This window comes from Pongo pygmaeus, chromosome 2 (assembly GCF_028885625.2).
Source record: "Pongo pygmaeus isolate AG05252 chromosome 2, NHGRI_mPonPyg2-v2.0_pri, whole genome shotgun sequence".
Lineage (NCBI taxonomy): Eukaryota > Metazoa > Chordata > Mammalia > Primates > Hominidae > Pongo > Pongo pygmaeus.
The window spans coordinates 40,443,419-40,465,656 of NC_085930.1; the positions used below are offsets into that span (position 1 = coordinate 40,443,419).

Consider the following 22,238-nt stretch of genomic DNA (forward strand, 5'->3'; position numbering starts at 1 on the left):
ATATCATCTTGTTTTTGTAGTATGGGTATCTACTAAGAGTAGAGTTTCACTTTTCTTTCCTTTTCTGTCATTGTTTTTAGGAAGTGGGGATAAATGGTCAAACAAGCAACTCTTCTTGGATGCCATTCACCCTACAGAAGGTAAGACTAGCAATGTTATTTAATTTCAGACAATCGGAGCTGGAAATGACGTAAGTTGTATAGGTTTTTAAAAGGTATAATTTATATAGGTTTAACCAACAGCATTAGACTTATGTGTTCATAATTAGGTTATTTTTAATTTTCACATCAAAACTGCTATTTGGGGGACTTCTGCCAAGGGTCAGACAATGTGTCATGTGGTGTTTAATCTGTTAAAGGGCAATTTGTAACCTTTGAATCGCATTAATCAGAGATTAGAGTTTTTCATAGCTAAATATATTCAGCATTGCAGTTCATGTTGCAGGCAGATGCTTATGCTCAGTGGGAGTTGGAATAACAACCTGGTTGGCTGGGCATGGGCAGGCCTGCAGGAGTAACTTCTGACCTGGATGTTTTCCTAGCCCATTAAAATGAAACACCCCAGCAAGGCACAGTGGCTCACGCCTGTAAACCTAGTACCTCGGGAGGCCAAGGTGGGCAAATCACGAGGTCAGGAGTTCGAGACTAACCTGACCAACATGGTGAAACCCCGTCTCTACTAAAAATACAAAAATTAGTCGGCTGTGGTAGCGCGTGCCTGTAATCCCAGCTACTCAGGAGGCTGAGGCAGGAGAATTGCTTGAACCCGGGAGGCGGAAGTTTCAGTGAGCCAAGATCGTACCACTGCACTCCAGCCTGGGCAACAACAACAAAAAAGAATAGAACACCCCGAGGCTTATGGGTAGCCCAAGAAAAATCCAATATTAACTAGTCATGTTATAGGTCCTAGGTGCAGATTTGATTTTGAAATTTCTCACGGCCATATTTATTTGTGACTTTATATAATTGGTGTTAAGCATTGAGCCCTTAGGTGAAGCCTAATTTCTTCAATGGTTAAGAGGCCACCTTTCCCTTCTTCCTGTTGATTCTGTTTTTTTCATTGCAGATATTTTAAAAGAGCTGACATTTTTGTAGGGCTTAATTAGGAGTCACTTCATTTGAAAACTCGAAGGGATTTTAGAGATGATTTGTTTCAACTCCTTTGATTCACTTATATCCAGAAATGGGAACTTCATGACCTAGTCCACATCTTTTGACTCTCAAATATGCTATCGTTCCTTTACTGAAAATGAGAAAAAAAATAAAATGCACAATTGACTTAAGTCACTTATCAGAAATAGTCATGATTTTAAGATAGCTAGCAAAAATGGTCAAGTTTGAGTTCATGTTAAACATAAGTATTTTTGATTTAGTAGGCATCATTTACATGAGCCACGTCAGCTTCTGTGTCATTTTACTTTTACAGAAAACGCCAGCACTACATCTATTATCTCACTTGTCGATTCACATTCACAGCCTCTATGGAATATTCTGCATCAGTGCTGGTAAAACAAAATATGAATTCTGCTGTTCACAGCATTAAATCCGAACATCCTCAAATTGATACATTAGCTCGTATATTTTAAAAATATGTTCCTTATAGTTTTTTTAATGTAAGGCACTTATGAACTAGCAGAAGAGTTTGAAGGACATTTAGGACCACTTTACTCTTTACTTAAAATGATACTGTTCTAAGTACTTTGTTCTGTTTTTTTAAACACTGAAAACCCTACAGAGGTACCAGAGCAAGTGCAGTGTAGTAGAAAGAGCACTTATCTGGGGATTAGGAAATCTGGGTTCTAGTCTCAGACGTGCCACTAATCAGCATTTTTCAGTAGGACAAATTGTTTAACCTCACTAGGATTACTCTCCACATTGGTATTAAGTACATATATAATTTGTGTGTTTAGAGATTGGGTGAATGATGAGATGAGGCAGTACACAGACTGTAAATTCTGTTTCCCCTCTAACACTTGATAATGATTTTATTGCTCTGGTATCTTGAGTAAGTATTGTGATACTAGAAGTACTATATTCTGTAGCCCTAATTTTCTGCTTTTGGGGGCAGAAAAGTAAATCACTTTTGAGTCTTATAGGCAGTCCCAGGCTTTAGTAGAAATACAGTTATAATTGGTGATATTTAATTATATTTATTATTAATGTATATGAAACAACTTTTGGAGAATATGCACTGAAAAATGCATGTCCATTATTTAGTGTAGAGTACAAACTCATTGTATGTGGCCAGGAAAAACGAATCAATTTGAGCATCAGAAATTACTAGTAATTTAAAGTAACCATTTTTGGTTTTTTATTTTCTTACTGTCTCCAACATTTACTTGTGTAGTGACTATGTGCTTTGTGAGTTTTCTAGGCCTTTAATACTCTCTCTCATCTATGACTATATCACTGCTTATTGAAACTTCACCTTGGAGAGGGTATAACTATATGACAGAAAATATAGCAATAATATAGAATAATTTAAACATGTCTAAGATTAAAATCCTGCTCAAATGTTAGGAATTGTTTGTAGCTGATGTCTTTAATAGAAATATTGAGTCAACTGATGCTATATAACTGTTCAGCTATTCTGACTTCTTCTGAAGTAGATGACTTCAAGTTCACTGTGTTTTCTTTATACCACCCTGTGTACAGGCACCTTGCAATCTTTTTTTCAAAATATCAGAAATATTTAGATGCTTAGTAATATGTTTAAATGCTATGTTAATAATGTGTCTTAAGCCCTGGGCTTTTACAATTCAAAATTGTTAAACCACTTTTTGAAATTTCAGTATATATGTATTTTAAAAAATTGCCCACAGCCTAGAATTAAAGGTAGGATTTTCAAATAAACCAAGAACACTACCTCCTACCTCTGCCAGTGTGTTTATCTTTCCACCTAGTTATGGTGTCATACGCTCATGCTTTAAGCTAGAAGTTTCTAATTGCAATAATAATGATGATGATAACTAATACTTACTACCACTTTATAGTTTACAGGGGGCTTTCATATATATATATTTTTTTTCAATTTCATCTTAACAGCATTCCCAGTGAATTAAGGAGGGTTTATCAGCCTTGAATACATGGTAAGGAATTATGGCCTGAGCAACACAAGCAGATAGGGAAGAAACCATCTCTCCATTTAAGTACATCGGCTACTACATTTTCCGTTTTTCATATTTGTAGACTTTTAACCCTCATTTGGTTCAAATATTGAAAATATAAATGATATTTCACAACAGGGAAAAAAAAACCCCAAAACCTAGGACTGGGAATCTCTGTTAAAATTCACTTCTTTGCAGTGTATAAATCTAATTATAGGCAGGAAAATTCTGGTTTATAGTTAGATTTTCACACACGATCCACAGTGCCCAGTCTAACTCGATCTCTTTTCTTAAGTTTGAAATAGTTGCTATATAACTTCAGCAAAGTCTCCCAGGATGTTGGGTAAGGCTCATTCATTTCTTTTTCCTGTTTTCTATTCAGCATCTGACTGCTGTTTCAGCTCATGGGAGACCTACCAAAGGCAATTAGATTCCAGATCTGGCTATAATAATTTCAGTGCAAGTTTGAAACCCCAGTTGGAGCACTCTAGTGGCCTCATGGGGTACAATACAAGAGCAATGCTGCTTTCCCAAAAAACCTGCTCCACATTTTGGGATCAGATTTTGGAAAACAAGATGGTCTTTTATTGCTACATTCCTGATGTGGCTCCAGGAGTGAGCTTGCATTATCACTCTCAGATGATATGCACCAAGTGTGTTATGGTTATTGTTTGGGTGTAAAAACTAGCCCTGTGGACTGGTTCTGAAGTGTTCGGGTAGTTTTGTGTGCTCAATTAAAAGCTGGAAAAAAAATGACTAATTTGTTTTGGAGCCACAAAGCCTTTCTTTTCTTACATTTCCATTAGGTTGCGGGTTGTCGGGAGGAACTAACTTGCTATCTTTGTACTCAACTTTTGTGCTTGTTTCCCTCTCTGAACTTTTTTCATCTCATGTCCCTCACCACCAAGCTTTTGTCTGCTTTGCCAATGTCGTTGGACTCAGATCTACTGTTTTGTTCCAGAAAACTACTTCTTGGACACAGTCCCATCTGCCTTCCCTAATTCTTCTGTCTTAGGGGAAGGGTCTCCCTGAGGGCTGATCCTGAAGGCTGTCCTCAGTCTAAACCACCAAACAAGACCATACGTTCTGGGGTTAACCCTTGGGTCAGAACATGAGTCTGGACCCTTATCCTCTTCCAAACTCTAGGAAGGTCACATTACATACCTTTTGCAAATGTGCGTCATCTGCAGGGCCCATCATTGCATTTTGATGTAACAGTAGGTTTAGAGGAGACCTCTGGTTAATTGGCATTACCTTCTTTTGGGGAACTTATGAGAACCTCCGACATAGTCTTTTTTTTTTTTTTTTTTTTTTTTGCCTCTTCCACTTGGTCTGCAGTCTGATTCACTCCTTTACTTTCCTCCAATATACTGACCCTTGGGACTTGAGTATTGCTGGCCTGCTTTGGGCCCCCAGGCTCTTTGCCTGCTGGTTTCTGAGCTTTCCGTAGTCACAGTCTGGTTTTAGGCAGAAACTGTACCTCCATTTGCAATCAACCCTTTTGCAGCCGTGCCTTACGCTTCTTACTGTGTTTTTACCAATTCATCTGGAACAAACTAGAAAAGGAACAACTATTAAGTAGAAATGAAACCATTTGAAGGCTCGCCAAACAAACAAAAACAGTGCTAGTCACGGGAGTACTGTTTCCCAGCCTGTGACTCTGGAGCTGACTGGTGGTTTGTTGTTGTTGTTGTTGTTGCCCCTGGCCAGATCTCTGATGGTAGCCTATGTAGCAAAATTATTTTAGGGCTAGATGGCTCCTTTAAAGTTAATACAGTCCCACCTCCATCTCTGAATGAAGAAACAGAGGCCCACGGTCAGTTGGACTGCAGTTAGTAAATTCTGGTCTCTCTGTGACTGTTACTGCCATTACCCCATGGTCTCTGTGTAAAAAGCAAGTCATCTTTCCCAGCCGACTTGGCCTTTTTCTGGTGTCCATGTCTTTTCATTGACCTCCTTGGTTCTTCTTTCCGCAGCCAGTTCTAATGTAAGATATGATGCACCTTTCCATCTTTGAAACCCCACTATATACCCTTATTTCTACATGTTCTGTACTTTCCTGGGAAGGGGAAGTAGAAAAGGGAAGAGATTAATGTTCTTTCTGGAATGTCCATCCACCATGTGGAGACACGTGGAGAGGTAAACAAGACTCCTGTAATCAGAAGGGACAGCTGATGGATCTGGATAAGAAGTTAGAAATCTCGAAGCTTATGAATGTGCAATAGATGTTATTTAATGCTCATTGTAAATTCAGATTTGGGGCTTCTTTATACTTAAAAGAGGCTTTGAATTTTAAGGCTAAAATAGAATCATGCATCTTCTTTGGAGTGTTTCTAACTGAATTATTTTTTATTTTGCTGGAAGCTTTTATTGACGTTTAAACTAAAAAAAAAAAAATCTTAAAATATGTCCCACCACTGGCCTATGTTAAGCTAAATATCAAAGTACAAATATTCTAAGACTAAGTATAATAACTGAGTAAATTAATCCACCATTGAGGTAGATCTATTTGACCTGGGAATAGATCTGCAATCTAAAAGGAGTATTTTTTCTGACTTTTGATTACTTACTTGAAAAGGTGTTTGGGAGCATTGCCAAGTAGTTTTTTTAAAACAACTGTTATCTTAAGCCTGTCTGCACACAGCCATCTGTTATGCAATATTGAGGTAAGGCCAAACCACAAATGATGGTGTGATTTCTGCTTTACATACTTTCTTTTGATGTAATTGAAATTATTTCCCACTTGTTTAGGAATGTGAAGCCTGGAATCAGCCCTTCTTTTGAAACATCTTTTAAAGACTAGGTGCCATGATTTCCAGGACAAATAATCTTATTAATTCATAGCCTTCTTTCTTGAGGATGTACCTAAATCCATTAAACACCTAGATTAAACATTTTAAATGAGGGCTGTGCAAGTGTTTATACCAACAAGTTCATTTTTTCACACCCTGAGTTATTCTTGCTCTAGTTTTTTTTTCTTCTTATTTTAGCTTTTCTTCCAAATATATATATATATAGCTTTATTGCCAATATCTACCTTCAGATATGCCTCCTCTGGATTTAGTTTGCTTAGTGCTTGTCATGTCTGACATTAGTTTTCCGACCCACATTCTCCTTTTCTTTGTCAAAAATAATTTCTATGTCTCTCCTAAGAAATTGGGTAGTTAAAAATTATGAAAGTGCTTCTTTTCCCAGCTTAAAAGCCCTTGGGTCACTGGAATTTCTTTTAAAGTCCCAATCATAAAACTCAGCTATGTTATACCCCTAAACACTTACTAAACTCATATCTACACATCTTTTCTTACTTTTAAGTTAAGGTCAGGAGGGGGTAAACTGCTAAGAAAATGAATATATAAGAAAAGACACAAGCATCCCCAATCTGTGTAAACCAGGAGAAAAGTCTGTGGTACAGGTGTCTTCCTTACTCTTGACAGAGTGACTCAGAATATAGGAGTTTGCTATCAAATGATTTATTGGGGTTACAATTAGGATACCTAAAACTAGCCTCTCCACAAGCCAGGATGACATGTGGGACTTCGTTAAATTATCTCACTAAGTGTATTCCTTGTTTTAGAATTCAGTGAATGAGAGTTTCTTTCCTTGGCATGCTGGCTTCAACAATGTTTGTCCTGTCCTTACTGCACAGTCAATCTACATGAAAGAAAGTCAGGCCTCAATTTCTTTTCTGATCAATTCAACCTGGTGCTTAAAAGCAAATGTCCCAACCATAAATATAAATTTAAGAAGCACATATTTAATTTTAGTGTCCTCTGAAGAAATTTCTTTTACCATCCTCTCTAGGCCAACTGGCCAAAAGGATCTCTCAGATAGAGACCCTGATCACAACCAGGACATAATTTACAAGAGGACATAATTTACTCAGATTTACCTAAATTATCATCCCCACCAACGTTCAACACCCAAAGACTTAGAAAATGTAAAAAAGAGGGGGTGTCTTAATTCACTGCATTTAATTTATCAAAGCAAATATCAATTGGTACTAAACAAGTTAGGGGCAACGTTTTATTTCATTTTTTCCATCAGTACTTTGAAAACTCTCAGTGTAAATTCTCCATTCAGATGGGTCAGAAATTTAGACATGTTTCCTTCTAAGAGCAATTTTGGTGCCTTCTGTTTTTGTGCATAACTATGCATGGTATTTCCTATTTCAGCCATATTTTCAGAAGACAGAAACACCACGGAGCCTGTTCATAAGGTTAAAAATATCCCATCCATTTTCAACACTCCAGAGCCAACAACAACGCAAGAACCTTTAGTGGGCAGCCAAAAGAGAAAAGCAAGGAAAACCAAGATTACACACCTTGTGAGGACAGCAGATGGCCGGGTATCACCAGCAGGAGGTACTTTGGGTAAGAAGAGAGAGCTTTAGACCAGAGGTGTCCAATCTTTTAGCTTCCCTGGGCCACACTGGAAGAAGAATTGTCTTGAGCCACAATAAAATACACTAACAATAGCCAATGAGCTTAAAAAAAAAAACAAAAAAACAAGCCAGGCACGGTGGCTCACGTCTGTAATCCCAACGCTTTAGGGGGCCGAGGTGGGTGGATCACGAGGTTAGGAGATTGAGACCATCCTGGCTAACACTGTGAAACCCCATCTCTACTAAAAATACAAAAAATTAGCCAGGCCTGGTGGTGGGCACCTGTAGTCCCAGCTACTTGGGAGGCTGAGGCAGGAGAATGGCGTGAACCCGGGAGTCAGAGGTTGCAGTGAGCCGAGATCGCGCCACTGCACTCCAGCCTGGGCGACAGAGTGAGACTCTGTCTCAAAAAAAAAAAACAACAAACGCAAAAAAATCTCAGAATGTTTTAAGAAAGTTTACAAATTTGTGTTGGGCTGCATTCAAAGCTGTCCCCTGCCACATGCAGCCTGCAGGCCATGGGTTGGACAAGCTTGCTTTAAACAGAGATAACTAGAGCAAGCAGATGACCACCATGTCAGCAAATGACTGTAAGCAACTGTGGTTCCTACTGAAAAATGAGTCTATTCTGCAGCTTTCTACAGACCTCCAAACATGTTTTATTCCATGTTTAAAATCATAGCTAGTTTTCCAAGAGCATATCTGAATTCCTAGAAAAGAAAGGTAGTTTTTAGGACTGTCATCTTCCCTTTCTCTTTCTGAATGTGCACAAAAGCAATCTTAATTCCAGGAGATCCTAGACTTTTAAAGATACTAGATGAATCAGTATTTGACCATGGTCTGCTATTCGGGTCACTACAAGCCAGATTACCAGGCATTCAAACCAGTAGATTAAGTTTAAAATGCATCCAACATCCACTTCCTGTATAACTGGTTTAGACCATGCAGGGAGCCTGAGAATGCTTCTGGATTTCTTGAGTTATCTGATTTAATTCAACCAACTGGTGAATTTCTCCATTTTCAATCATGGCCTGTGGTCTGTTTGCTGTTCCTGGTAGCCTCTTTGGCAGTAGAATGACCTGAGGAGCCCAAGGTAAGGGGTGTGGCTGATGAGTGATACTGAGACCCCCCCGGCCCCAAAATCTTGGTGTGGTATACCAGCTAGGTACTAATGGCCTTGGCTGTTGCCTTTCTGCCTCTCAGCACCTCCGCAATTTTATTTTATGTGATTTGGGTTAATCTAGGTGTTAATAGAGGGGAACTGTTTGCTTAGTTAGAGGACAGTTTATGAATTTTGTGCACTTCTTTTGTGTGTTTTGAATATTTAGATTGTTAGAAACATAGAGTATATTAAAGGCCCTGATTTTGCCCTGTCATATAGAGAAAAAATTCAAAGAGGTGGAAGTTTTTGTTTGAGTACATTCAATACAGTAGAAGTAGAATGAGGACTAAAACCTAGATGTCCTGATGTTTAGCCCAGCAGTCCCCTCCCTCCTTTTCTGTCCAATCGGAGTTCTGTTCTGTGACTTTCATTTTGTAGATTGTTACATCCACATTTGTTTTCACTTGGAGGAGGAGTGAAAAAATATGAGAACAGTCCCATTTACATAGAAAAGTGTCATACCACTTTTGGGTCCTAATAGATAATATTTAAAGCTTTTATCCGTCATTTTCTATATTTACAATTTTTTTTAAACTGTGATAAAAATTTCCCTTCTCTATAATGGCTACATAATAAAGAAAGTATACTCATTTGTAGCAGGCATACTTGCACAGCATTTCATCCACCTCTTTGTAAAGACCAGAGGGCTTTGTCTTCTCCAGTAGGTCTTTAGAACAAAATAACAACTTGGGCTCTCATTAGAACTGGTTTATGTGCTGTATAGGCCATCCTAAGTGTTGGTATCACAGCATACCCAATGTCCAAGTTGCCATAGTAGGGCATGCTACAGCTTCGTGAGAAATGTTTAGTCAGTTGGGTTTTTAAGCGCTCTTTTACAGCATCTACAGGCCCCTCTACAGAAGTCCCTTGGGTTTTATTTTAGCCGAGGCTCATTTTTCCTTCTCACTCCAAAACTGACCCATTCTTTGACCTCAGATAAAACACAGCTTCTCTTCAGCTCAGCCTCAGGGCACAGTGCTGTCCATAGTTGCAACTGAGCTTAATAAAAGAGCTTTGTTACCGAGGAGAAGAGATTCTGTAAAAGCCTTAATATTCGATGGATAGCAAAAGTGAACAGTAGAGAACGTTAGCTCTTTTCACGTTGACTGGCACAGCGTTTTCTGTGTCTCTTCTCTGGAGAGAACAGAGTGATCCTCTCATGATGGATTTCTCTTTTGTTACAGATGACAAACCAAAGGAACAACTGCAGAGGAGTCTTCCTAAAGCAACTGAGACAGACTGCAATGACGAATGCGCACACAACACCGAGGTCGGGGAGACGCGGAGCAGTACTCCAGAAATGCCTGCCGTGTCTGCGTTCTTTAGCCTTGCTGCACTGGCTGAAGTGGCAGCCATGGAAAATGTGCACAGGTTAGTGGTAGAACGTGGAAGCAGAAAGCAACATGGAAACCAGATCAACCTCTTTGAGGTGATTTGTGACATTTTTTACAGGGCATTGGGGTTCAAACTTGGTTCAAGAGCACTATTGGTTATATGAGGTATTACAAAAGTATACATGCTAATTAGCAGTGCGGGAAAATACCAGGGAATATAGTCAGCCAAGTGTTTTATTTTGAATATGTTATCCTGTGGCTAAACTTCATTTCCATAAAAAGCCTGAGAGCAGGGAAGCAATATTATCTGACCAGTGAGCTTTGGAGTCCCATTGCAGACTGAGGTTTGAGTCCTAGCTCCATCACCTGCAAACCGAAAGATCTTGACCAAGATTATTAACCTCTCTACCCTTGGTTTTTTTCCTCTAAAAAAAACAGGGGCAGGTGGCACTCATTTCACAGAGATGTTATGTGGGGTAACTCTAGCATCCCAGTGCTAGAGTGTGGAACGCCCCTTATTGGTGATGGTGTTGGTGCCATCACCAGCCATCAGAAGACAGTGCAGTCCAAGGGAAAGAGCATCTTGGCATCTGACTCATGGCAGCCAGATGCCTGGATTTTTCTTCAACTCTTCTGTGATTTCCTACAAAGTAATTTTTTTCTCTGGACTTTAGTTTTCTCAGCACACATTGAGCATAGTGATATCCCCAAAGAATTACGAAGTTGTAAGCATCAGATGAGATCATAGATGTGAAAACCCTTTGAACTCAGCGAAGCCCCACAGAAAGTATATTAAGTTCTAAGTGTATAATTGGGTATTCTGCTACTTAATGGATCCTTTGGGAAGGCAAAAAAGCCTATTGTAAATTCAGGTATTTTATATTCCTATTCAAAATGGATTACCCATGGATGAGCTGCTTTCTTAGACTTTCAGTCTTCAGTACAAAAGAGCTCTCAACCCAGTGCGGCTTGTGTAGCCAGTTGTAGGCCACACGCTCCTTTTTCACATCCAGGTAAACCTGGAGTCCCCTGACGTGAGCTTGGTTTGCTTCTTGCTATTTACATGTTGTATTACAGTTTGAGTACTTCCTCACAAATAGCCTCTAGATATTTCCAAGAAGTCAAATTCCTTTTTATGTGTACACTGCAAGTTCCTAATAGCAAGTGAATGCTGACAGACATTGTTAAAATTCACTGAGGTCTCTGAGGGACACAATGCACAGATACTTCGCCATTCGTGGAGTCGTGCAGTCAAGGATAGAGGACAAACACATGCACATGCAGTGAGAACTTAAAATATCTGCCTGAATGTTATTAAGTGTCCCTGTGAATTGTGGAAATAAGAAAGAATCTAAGAATTGAGAGAGGGATAATAATTCAAGGGTAGGAAAAGGCTAGCACATAAGCAACTTGGCTGCTGCCTGTGTTCTAAGCATGGTCACACCGTTGCTCTGTTAACCAGCCCTCCATGGTTCCCAATTTGCATCAGCAGAAAGCCACAGCAAACCTTTCCAATCTCATTGTCCCCACCCTCCACACTCCCTACCCTGCAGTTATGTGGAATCACTTACCCCTTTCCAGATATGCCAAGCTCTTGCCTTGTACATCCTCTGATCAGGTGAACTGCTCTCCTTCTCCCCACCCTAGTCCCCAGTCCTCTTCTCTCAGTCCTCCTGATGCCCTAGGCTGTGTGTTTCTTGTTGTTCCTGTGTGCTATGCTCACACCTCTCTCAGACCACATTGGGATGTATTGATTTGTCGATGCTTCTGTCTACTTTCAGTATATTTTGAAAGCAAAACAGTGGTTTTTTTCTCTATGTTACCAGCTTGCTTAGTTCCTGTTATAACAATTGATAAATGAACAAATGAATGGGTGAATGAATAAATGAGGTAGTTTCTGAAGTATGACTGCCTAAGTTAGATAGCAGGTATAGAAAAAATAATGTGAGTAAAGGTTCTTTTTATTTTTTTTAACCTTCCATTAGAAAGAACAGTAATGATTACTAGAATTTTACCATCAACCTAATAAATGGTTAGTGTTCTTAATAGCTAGAAGGACAGATCACCCTGGAGAGTCTTAGCTGTAACTTGAGCCCTTACCTGTTAAAGCAGATCTACCCACCAGGCTTCTACCTGTAGGCTCACTGTAATTGAACCTGGGTTGCATACCAATGAATTAAGCATTACTTCAGCATCAACTCGGTTCATAGTTTAAAGGGTGGCCCGTGGAGTTAGGGGTGGAAATATAAGACCTGCACTCATGCCATGAAAAAATCTAACATTAGGTTCAGAAACCTAACTTAGACAGTTTTACAAAATACACAAAATAGAGAGTTGGAACAAACCTTTGTTAAGAGACCAGTTTATTTACTAGAAGTTAAATTAGCCCTCCCAAGTGGGCCTTTTTAGTCCCATTTTAATGACTGTTAATTAACTTGCCAAGAGCACACAGCCAATTTGTGCCCAAGTCAAGATTTGAACTCCTTATCTCGCGTGCTGCCAAAGGAAAGCTTCAGTCATGTCGGAGAAAATCATGAGGAATCTCACCTGACCCTTCCTCTGGGAGCTAGAATCATCAATTGCAGCACAGAGTCCTCTCCCACTGTGATTCTGACTTCTTTCCTTTTTCCATTGATTTAGCTGGACTTTCCCCCATTTCTCTCTCCTTCTTGCCATCTTTTTTTACATTGCACTTTTCATCTTTTTTGGTTTTTTTCCTTTTCTAATACTTACTAAAATTCTTTTGGATCTTTTAATATCTTAAAAGTAAAAAGTAGCATTTTAATTTCATCTTTCTTGAACAAAGAGCTGAACATACTGAACAGGTGGTATCTGTAACATCCACATGTGAATAGCTTAATCCAGAGGTTTGATTCTAACATGTTTTGCTTTTCTAAAATCCTAAATATCTTGGGCTATTAAGTGATCATTTGATTCTGAAACCCCCAAATGTTGCAATTTGTCTACATTATTTTTCTTTTTTGTGCATCAAGAGAAACTTGAGTATAGTTATAGAGCCAGGTATAAGCTAAATCTTGAAATAGCTCCTTTTGTTCTGTGTACTCTGAAGAAGATACGATTTTGAAAGGTCATCCCAATGAAAACATTGCTGATACATCACATATTTTCAGCACAGTGTTACGCACTACAGACCATTGTAGGTTACAGAGCAGTGAGTGTGCATTTTCTAGGATTGGTAGGCCTGTTGGAAAATGTCAAGGAAGTGCCCAGTCCTATCTTTTTAGAATGAGAAGCTCTGTAGAAATTACCAAGAATTTTGGACAGTTTTCTCATTACCATGAAGTAAATTGTATTTTTACTACTAATTATACAAAAGCTGAATGAAAAATCAGCTATGTTTGGCATAGGTTCTATCCAAATGATGGAAATTTCCATGAATTTTCTAGTCCTGTCTGGAGTTCTCCCTCCATGTGTATTGATTTTCACCCAACTAGGGTAGATTTTGTTAAAATCTAAAACCCAGCATCAGTACTTGTTTTCTTCCTCCAAACACTCTCTGTCCATGTGCATGTGAGTTCAGAGGGTTTTATTGTTTCCTCATTCATTTTTTTTTTTTTGGAGTCACAGTCCATCTGTTTCTCTTCCAGAGTCATTGCTTTTATTATCACTAAATTACCTGAAGGTTACCAATTACTATGAGAGAACTTTCCCTTCAGGCAAGTCAAGAAAAGGAATGTGTCATTTTTAATACCAATGGATCAACAGGAAAATTACTGTCCCAGAACCCCAGTCCTTGATTGAAATTTTCCCACTTCTTAAAGAGTTGCCCCAAATCTGTTGGTACTTAAAATTTCATCTCTTCAAAATGGAAGTGGTTAGTTGTTTGAGGCCAGAGGGTATGCTGTTGAGTTGTGTGAGGGGAATTCAGATATGAAATCTTAGGAAGGGAGACAGAATGGGAAGGAGGAAGGGGAAAAAAAGAATCAGGAAAGGGACAGAAGAGAAAAAACTCTAAAGCAAAAACAGTTTTCATTAAATGACGTAAGTAACAGCAGTAACTGTTAAACAAGATATTGGAACACACTTGTTATTCATCATCCTCTCCTGTCTCTAGTAACATATGCTGAATAAGTGACTTTTTCTTCCTTTTATTTTACAGAGGTCAGAGGTCAACTCCGCTCACCCATGATGGACAGCCAAAAGAAATGCCACAGGCTCCTGTACTTATTTCCTGCGCTGACCAGTGAAGCGCCCTTTCATTGTAAAACATTGTGCTTTACCTACTACCCTAGCCTTGTCTTTACCGAGGGATGCTAGTGAGTCCAAGTGGTGGAAAATATAGACTGCAAACAAGTGCTTGTTGCCCTACACGGCCCAGATTCACTTGAAGCAGAAGTTAGCATCCTGGGCCAGTTTGTTCTCTCAGAACCCAGAATCTTTGAGGGTAAGGTTATCTGTCTGGTATTGAGCAGAAACAGAATGATCCTGGAGCTTTGCTTTCTATTGAAGGCTTTTGACGGTAATAGGTGGTAACTTGGTAAAAGGCTGCCTTTACTGTAGCTCATCCAGCATCTCTTTTACCAACCAGAGAGTGTGAAACTAGTTTCATATATTACCTAGTTATTCTTTCAAAACAAAACAAAAAAAAAACAAAAACTGACGCACTGCACTAGTTATTATTAGATATTCTTAGTCTTTTTTGTACATGGAGATTTAAGTTCTAAGATGGTTTATATAATAGGTTATACCTACATTTATATTGTAGAATAAATATTAAAAAGCCTGTTCCAGAGACTCCCAGGCAGCCTGGGCAGGCAGATGTACCATTGTTAGTGGTGTATGCTCGGCCTCGTGGTCCATATATTCTGCACTTTTATATTTGCCACCAGAATGGTAGTTTGCTGGCAAAAAAAAAAAAAAAAAAAAAAGAGAAAAAATTACAACTCTTACAATCTGAATTTTTTTCTTAGCCTTGAGTGACCGAGAAGAATTTGCTTGAGGCAAATTGTGGCAAATATTTTCCCAGACAGGGGAAGAGTCCTGCAGATTACAGATTACTGATGTTTTCATGCCTTGAGGATTCTTTTATTTTTACACAGGGGTCTAAGTGACCAATGGATTGTTCATACAAACAAAAAAAAAGACAAAAATATTATTCAGAAGTGACCTTAGTATTACTTCACTATTCTAAACACATTGAAGACACTCACTTCATGTGGACTTGGAGCTACAGACCTTTTACATCCATCACAGATTGACTGGACGGGTTGCAATTGCTATGCACAGCCTGATTGGCACTGCAGGTTTTTAGAGCCATTTTGAGTTTGTGTTGTTTAGGAGGTATTGAGTCAATGATGAGGGAGGTATGCCTGACCAGAGTGGGACTCTCAGTCATAGATCCACCTGCAAGTCTCTGTTTCCTTTTTGTGTTTTGTTGCTTTTGAACATAAAACCAACCATACATATGCCAGCGCCAAGTGGATTAACTGGCTTAGAACATTCAACATATTGACTTAACCACCTGACATTCACAGTGTCTTGTTTCCTAGCAACAGATGCAAAGTGATAAATCAAAATTAGTCTGAGGCTACAGATTTTACAGGGTATTTGTTCTATAGCACAAAGTATTTCCCCACTCTTGCGTCACAGCACAAACTACCAAATTTTAATTATTGGATTCCAGCAATAATTTTTAATGGTTTTCAAACTGGCGGAATTTTGACAGTGCTAGTTCGAGTTTGAAGCTTTTGAATTAGATCTCTAAATGGTGACAGTTTACATGGTTTTATCTAGCTTTCTTATTTATACTTGACTGAATTGTAATGATTTTTTTTCTAATTGTAATTTGACGTAATAGCCATACAAAAAATGACTCTATTCATACTAGGTTTAGCTTCTCATGGTTGTAGATATTACTTCAGTTCCGGTGCTGGAAAATATGTACAACGTACTAACAGGATTGAAAAAAAAAATAGAGGTTTTTCTTCTTTTTTTTTTTTCCAAAGCAGGTAAAGAGGGTAGCAAAGCATCGGAATGATGTACTCAAAAATGCATATTCCTGGTGGGGATGGAGGAAGAAGGCATTAGTAAAAGGTTAATCAAACGTTACAGCTTAACCCCATTCATGTAGGAATAAATCAAGTGAGCAGTTCCAGACTGTAGCATAATGTTTTTACTATGATGCTGTTTTATTAATATTTTCTAAATTTCAAAACAAAAAGTGAATGTTTGAAATTGCTGGGTCCCTATGTTGGTGGCTGTTGGAGTTTTGGACCACTCGCTAGCAGTGATTTGAAGATTATAATTAGCTAAAATCCAAAACAAAAAACCAACAACAAAAATTGTATGGTGCAGAACATGCACCTTGACAATGGTACTAACTTGTTATTCTATAGAACACGTTAGAATAGATCTATTTTTGCCAGAGCACCCTCCTTCAGTCCTCCGATTACATTTTACTAGAGTTCCTTACGAGATTGCTGTATATTCATGGGACCTTTTTTTTAAAAAAGCAAAACAAAAGATTACTTTTTTTCTATATGATTAATATCTTACTTGATCTGCTTTTCCTAAACCTCAGTGGCTTTTCCCTTAGGCAGGGTTGGGGGTGGGAGGGCAACTTACTGGAGATGACTGTTTTCAGATACTTTAAAACAAACCTTTTTGTAGAAATGCTTAATTTTTAAGCGGTTAGGCACTGAGAGTAGCAGAAATCCTGCAAAGCTTTATAGTTCCTTAGACTCACCTTGTCGATTCTCTGAGTAAAGTCTTGATTTCAATAATTGTGCTTCTCATGCCCTGAATCTGCTGGAGAGGAGTGTTGTTATTTTCAGGTAACAACATTCGTTAGCACAAATATTTCAGACCAATATTAGTGCTCTCCTCCCCACCCCTTGTTATCATTTTCATTTCATTTCTCTCATTCTTTTTTATTTTGGAAAATCATATTGCTATAGTGTGTACTTTAATCTGCCAGCAGATACCATCTACACTAACATTTGTCCCACAGCATCCTCAAGAGAAAAAGTTGTTGCACCTTATATATATCTCAAGCAAACCAAAATATGATGCTCTTCTGCTTTGTTTTATTCTAAATTGTTGTATCATATCTTTCTGAAACCATTCTGAATTTAGTTGAAATTATCAATATTTATGCTTTTAACCTTAATTTCTGGATTCAAGCCTGTATATAAATCTTTTGAAAAAAAATTGTCCTAGCCCTTCTCTGCGATGCTGGAAGTAGAAGATTGCGTCTCAGATGGAGACGCAGTACTGTTCCAGTTTTCTTTTAGCCTTTTATTTATTTAGTTATTCTGGGTATTTCCTATGTAATTTTGAAGTGTGTAGAGTATATTATAGTAACTGAAGCTGCAGCTGTAAGAAGCTGAGTGAAAGAAAAAATACTGTAAGACATCCTTAAAGTTTTTATTTGTTTGGGTACTGTATATGAGATCAGGAAAAAGAAAAATGTCCCACAGCCACATTGGAAATACAGGTTCTTGTCCCCAAATTAGGTTAGTTCCCAGATTTTAGATCGAAACTGTTAATTCATTAAAACCCGTTTTAAAAGGTAAATTCTACTGTTGTAATTCCGATAGTCTTTTTCCCACAAATATCAGAAATATATTTATTTAATTCTGTCAGATGAGCTTTCTACCGATGCCATGTCCCAAAGCCATGTTAAAATAATTCCCACGTTATCATTGTGATTCTACTTCCTGCCACTAAAATTGCTGGAGAAACAAAATAATGATGGAACACTATGAACAAAAAGGAGCATCTGAACTGGTCTGGTTATTTAGAATCCAATGTGTTCAAATCCTTTTGTTTTCTTATTAAGTCAGATGCTACTGTAAGTCAGATAAAATTTTGTTTGCACTCTGCAGTCTTTGGCTCAATGTATGGAAATGTTTGCACCTATGTAAAGTCACAAGCTAATTACAAATTGCTACAGAACAGGAGTAAGCTGAAAACTGAATGCCATGTTTTGTTTATAAGGTGGGGAGGGGAGGGGAAATACCAAAAAGCTCTGTTCCAAGTTTGGCATTTGACATTAATGTGAAGCAGTGGGACCATGCTGCCTGCTAAACTACTGTATGAATCGTAAGTGTTCTGAAGACGAGCAGCTGGAGGCTGGAGGATGGCATTCCATACAGCAAAGGAGAAGCACCCACCACTTCGTCTGGGAAAAGGAAGGAAATTGCAGGAGGCCTGGAGCCATCATTTGTAAAGGGGATGTTGTGGGGTGTGATGCTGTTGAGGAGATTCACCTTCAATTGCACTGCTCCACAGAGCCCTCATATAAGGCCACTCCTAATGGGCTACCTCGGCTTTAAAAGTTAATTTCAGTAAGTCCTGTTTCAAAAGTTTGTCTTTTTTTGCTTCTACCTTCAGTGCCACTATTTTCCACTGCAGTGTTTTGACTTCACAAACCGCCTCCTCCAGAGAGAACAATGTATTGCTGAAAATGGGCAGTAGAAGCAAATGCTGTTGTTACATTTGACCTATAAAGTATTCAGAGTGACTGCTAGGTAGAAATTAAAACTTAGCTTTCCCAAATAGCTCCTTATTTTGCACCTTATACAAAGTATACTAATTCTTAATTAGATGTTGCTTTTGTTTATACAAGCATTCCCAAAGAACTAGATTTGGATTTTGTTTTGAGTTTTTGGATTTTTTAAAAATTATCTTATTTAGATTGACTAACAGCATACTTAACAATTTTAAAAGAAGCTGTTGTTCAGTTCATCTTACCAGATGTGTCTGGCGAAGTATTCAGGGTTTGATGGACTGCTTTACTTTCGTTTGGAAATGATAACTAAGTTTATTATATTCTATATTAAACAACTTTGTTCATTTCACTGAGGACCTTATCTTCCTTATATTTCAGAACAAAGAAGCAACAAGCGTGAATAAAAAGACAAATGTATTTGACTCCCTCATAATCCCCATCTGTATGTGCTACCCTTCCTTCAAATATATAAATGTGCATCTTTTTTTTTTTTTTTTAAAAAAGGTTCCTCTTCTGGCCAAATTTAATCTATGGTGGTATGATTCATACTGTTAAATTGAGAGAGGAAACCTTGTGGTTAAAAATTATATGGCTGCTGTTTTCTTTTTGCAGTCAGTGGTCAAAACTGATCATGCCCTTAAATCAATCTTTATGCACAGAACTAGTTATTGTGAACATTACTACTCCCTCCAAAGATTTCCTGATAACTTGGGCCAGAGCTGGTTACTGAGTAACAAGGATCTAATTCAATGCCTCAAAACTTTTCCACCCACAATGCAAATCTTACCTCACAAGCTCTAACCTAAATCATAGAGACATGCATGTTTCATGCATTAACACTGATTTCGCTCGGTGGCCCACCAGAGGGGTGGGCTCACGTCCCCTGACTCCTCACATGAGTGCCTCAGCTCTAAGAGCCGTGGAACGGGGGGTGGGGAAGGTTTGCGATCTGGAGCTCAGCAACTGGCTCCGCAACGTTTTTTCCATTTCATTAGCTCTAAACAAGTCTCTTGCTCTCAGGAATTTGTCAGAAAAAAGAATAAAATCACCTGAGACTCCACATACCAGATTATAAACTCTTCTCGTAGGTTTGAATTGCTTACTCACATGTCATAAATTAACCACAGCTTCATTTGACCAGCGGGTCTAAAGTCTGTTGACAGTTTCAGCATGACTGAATCGCTCATTTTTTTTTTTTTTTTTTTGCTTTCAGAAATTGGCTTGGTTCTCTTTAGAGTTGGTGTAAACATGCCATGTAATAAATGATTTCCACTTAATGGTACAACAGAATTATTGCTTTCTTAGATGTATGTGTAGTAAAAGTCAATATACACATTTATATAATTTCTTTCTTCAAAATCTTATACCTAATTTGATATTTCTAAAAATTGCACATGTAAGTCATGTGTATAACATGCTAAAGTACTTTAACTGTGATCTTAAAACTGAATAAAAATATTTAATAAAACTGAAATATTTTAAAGATATTATTCAAATATATTTCTTTATGTTCACACTACTGGCCATAGAGTATGTGCCTTTAATGTACCATTTTCACCAAAAACAGTAGGAAAAATATTAATAAAAGTAAGATATTTCAACTATTTTAGAACATCGAATGATGTGTCCCCCTAAACTGTGTTTGCCTGTGATTTGCCATTGTCTGGACAGCCTTGGTTGCTTTTTCCAAAAGTGTAGAGTGGTGATCAGCCCAATAGAAGAAGAGGATATGCTTCAGTACACCACTTGGGTGAACGCTTCTGGGGTGCGCTCCTGGGACTGGTGATCAGAACACACCGTCTTTCCCTGAACTAGGACAAAACTGTGGAAGCGATTTCATTAAGAGTGTTACCTAAGGATAAACTCACACCTCAGATTTGGTGAATACAGTGTTCCTAAGTTGTTTTTTTTTTAAATCCTTTGGAAACTATACACGTGCATGCGCACAGTATAATTATCAACAAATAGACTTTGTATTCAGACAGTTCTTCTACCCATGTACCATTGGGTTTTTTTTAACCTCCCTGATTCAGATTTATTGATAGTGATGATACCTCCTCATACCATTGCTGTGGGAAAGAAAAGAGAGTATATATGAAAATATTGTCATAGGGCCTGTAGCATAAATGCCCATTAAATGGTAATTATTGATTATATTGTTTTAATTCCAACTCTAAGGTTAGCATTTTTTTAAGTACACTCAAAAGATGTGATGAGTCTAGCTATTCAAGATAAACTTTGATGCTGTAGAGATAAGCTGTCGCAGGAGATTTGATGGTATGGAAAACTCAGAGTAAGTAAAAATTTGCAGCCATTAACTCATAACTTTTATATGTAGCACTGTGTAAGATTTTTCTATAAAATTAGCCTGTCTAATGAATTATACGAGATACTCCAGCACACCTCCTTTCCATTGCTGAGAATAAGATTGTGTGTGTGTGTGTGTGTGTGTGTGTGTGTGTGTGTGTGTGTGAAAGAGAGAGACAGGGAACATGGGGTCCATATCAAAGATTAAAATTCTGTTAGGAAAAAAAGTGACAGGATATACATAAGTGTAGTTTTATGGTCCTATGTGTATTACACAATTGCACCCATCCTTTTGAATAGAATATAAAACCTATTGCAAGGAAAAATTAAGTGATTCTAATCAACAGTCAGCTAAAACATACTACTGACTCCATTCCATACATATTTTAAAAGGATTTATACTGAAGATAAAATTACGGATCATAATTTATCATAAACCTTTTTACCTTTTTGAAATTATAGGAATTTTCAAATACAGTATATGCAGAAGTAGAGAGGTATTTTGAACCCCATATACACATAATCTAGCTTCAACAAATAACATTTTCCCACTCTGGTTTTATCTGTGTCTGTTTTTTCCCTTTTACCTACCCCAGAAGATATGCGTATCCCAGAAATATTTCATCTGAGAATATTATCAGAGAAGGCTTTAAAAGTGAATCTTTTGGTACACACAGATTGTAATTTTTTAAATATTTTCTCCTCATGATTCCAAAAATGTTGTCTAAAGCATGAAGGAACCCATGAACCCAAAGAACAGAAGTGCTGAAATGGAAGTCATTTGGAATTAGAAGACACTGTTCGGATTTGCTCTCTCTGTATTTACCTTTTTTGATCCACGGTGTCCAGAGAGACTTTTAACTTACTTCATCAAAGAGAACCCTTCTTTATGATGACTTTTTTTTAGGGTTGGAGGGGAGGGTTGTTTATGATTCTTTTTTCCCTAGATGACCTAATGAAAGGCCCAAAGGCTAAAACTTGATTTGTGTCAACTGTATGTCCTTAAACTTTTCCCTCCCACACTATTCCCACTGCATTTTTTTCTCCCCTAGACTTGCAAGAGAAAATCTGTTGGAGGGGTAGAGAGAATATTTTAGATGAGCCCTGCAAGGCAAGTTGCCAAAGGTTTTAAAAATCTGAAATGCCAGGTCAGTTGGCCCAAAATTAAAGCATGAAATGAAATCTTTCTGGAAAAGATAAAATGATAGTTTGGCTCACCCCACTTGGAGATTCCTTACCCTGTGGAATTTTACAAAAGGTCATTTTGTTGCAGGGTTGTATGTAGGAGAGTCAGAAGAGAAAAATGTGAGGATTGAAAGTCTCTTAAGGATGATAGAGGATGAAAGGGGAAAAGGGGAAGTTTATATAAAATAGGTTGTGGATATCTTATGTTTAGAAGTCAGAATTGTTTTAAAGCCAGCATGAAAATATGTCCAAGAAATATGCTCAAGTACAATGATTTTTTCCTGATCTTT

The 22,238-nt window shown here is 38.0% G+C and overlaps 1 protein-coding gene across 28 annotated transcripts in view; it reads left to right on the plus strand.

Annotated features, from left to right (window-relative positions):
- BBX (BBX high mobility group box domain containing) overlaps window positions 1–19,943 on the plus strand; it is a 280,307-nt gene extending 260,364 nt beyond the window's left edge. For 18 of the 28 annotated variants that reach the window (XM_054482850.2, XM_054482851.2, XM_054482871.2 and 15 more), the window contains 4 exons: window positions 81–140; window positions 7,279–7,476; window positions 9,834–10,020; window positions 14,104–19,943. In XM_054482850.2, coding sequence (XP_054338825.1) covers window positions 81–140; window positions 7,279–7,476; window positions 9,834–10,020; window positions 14,104–14,191 — 533 coding nt within the window. In that variant the 3' untranslated portion in view covers window positions 14,192–19,943. The remainder of the gene's footprint in view (window positions 1–80; window positions 141–7,278; window positions 7,477–9,833; window positions 10,021–14,103) is intronic. The other 10 variants (XM_054482868.2, XM_054482877.2, XM_054482876.2 and 7 more) reach the window with 3 other exon arrangements.
- The last annotated feature ends 2,295 nt before the right edge of the window (window positions 19,944–22,238 follow it).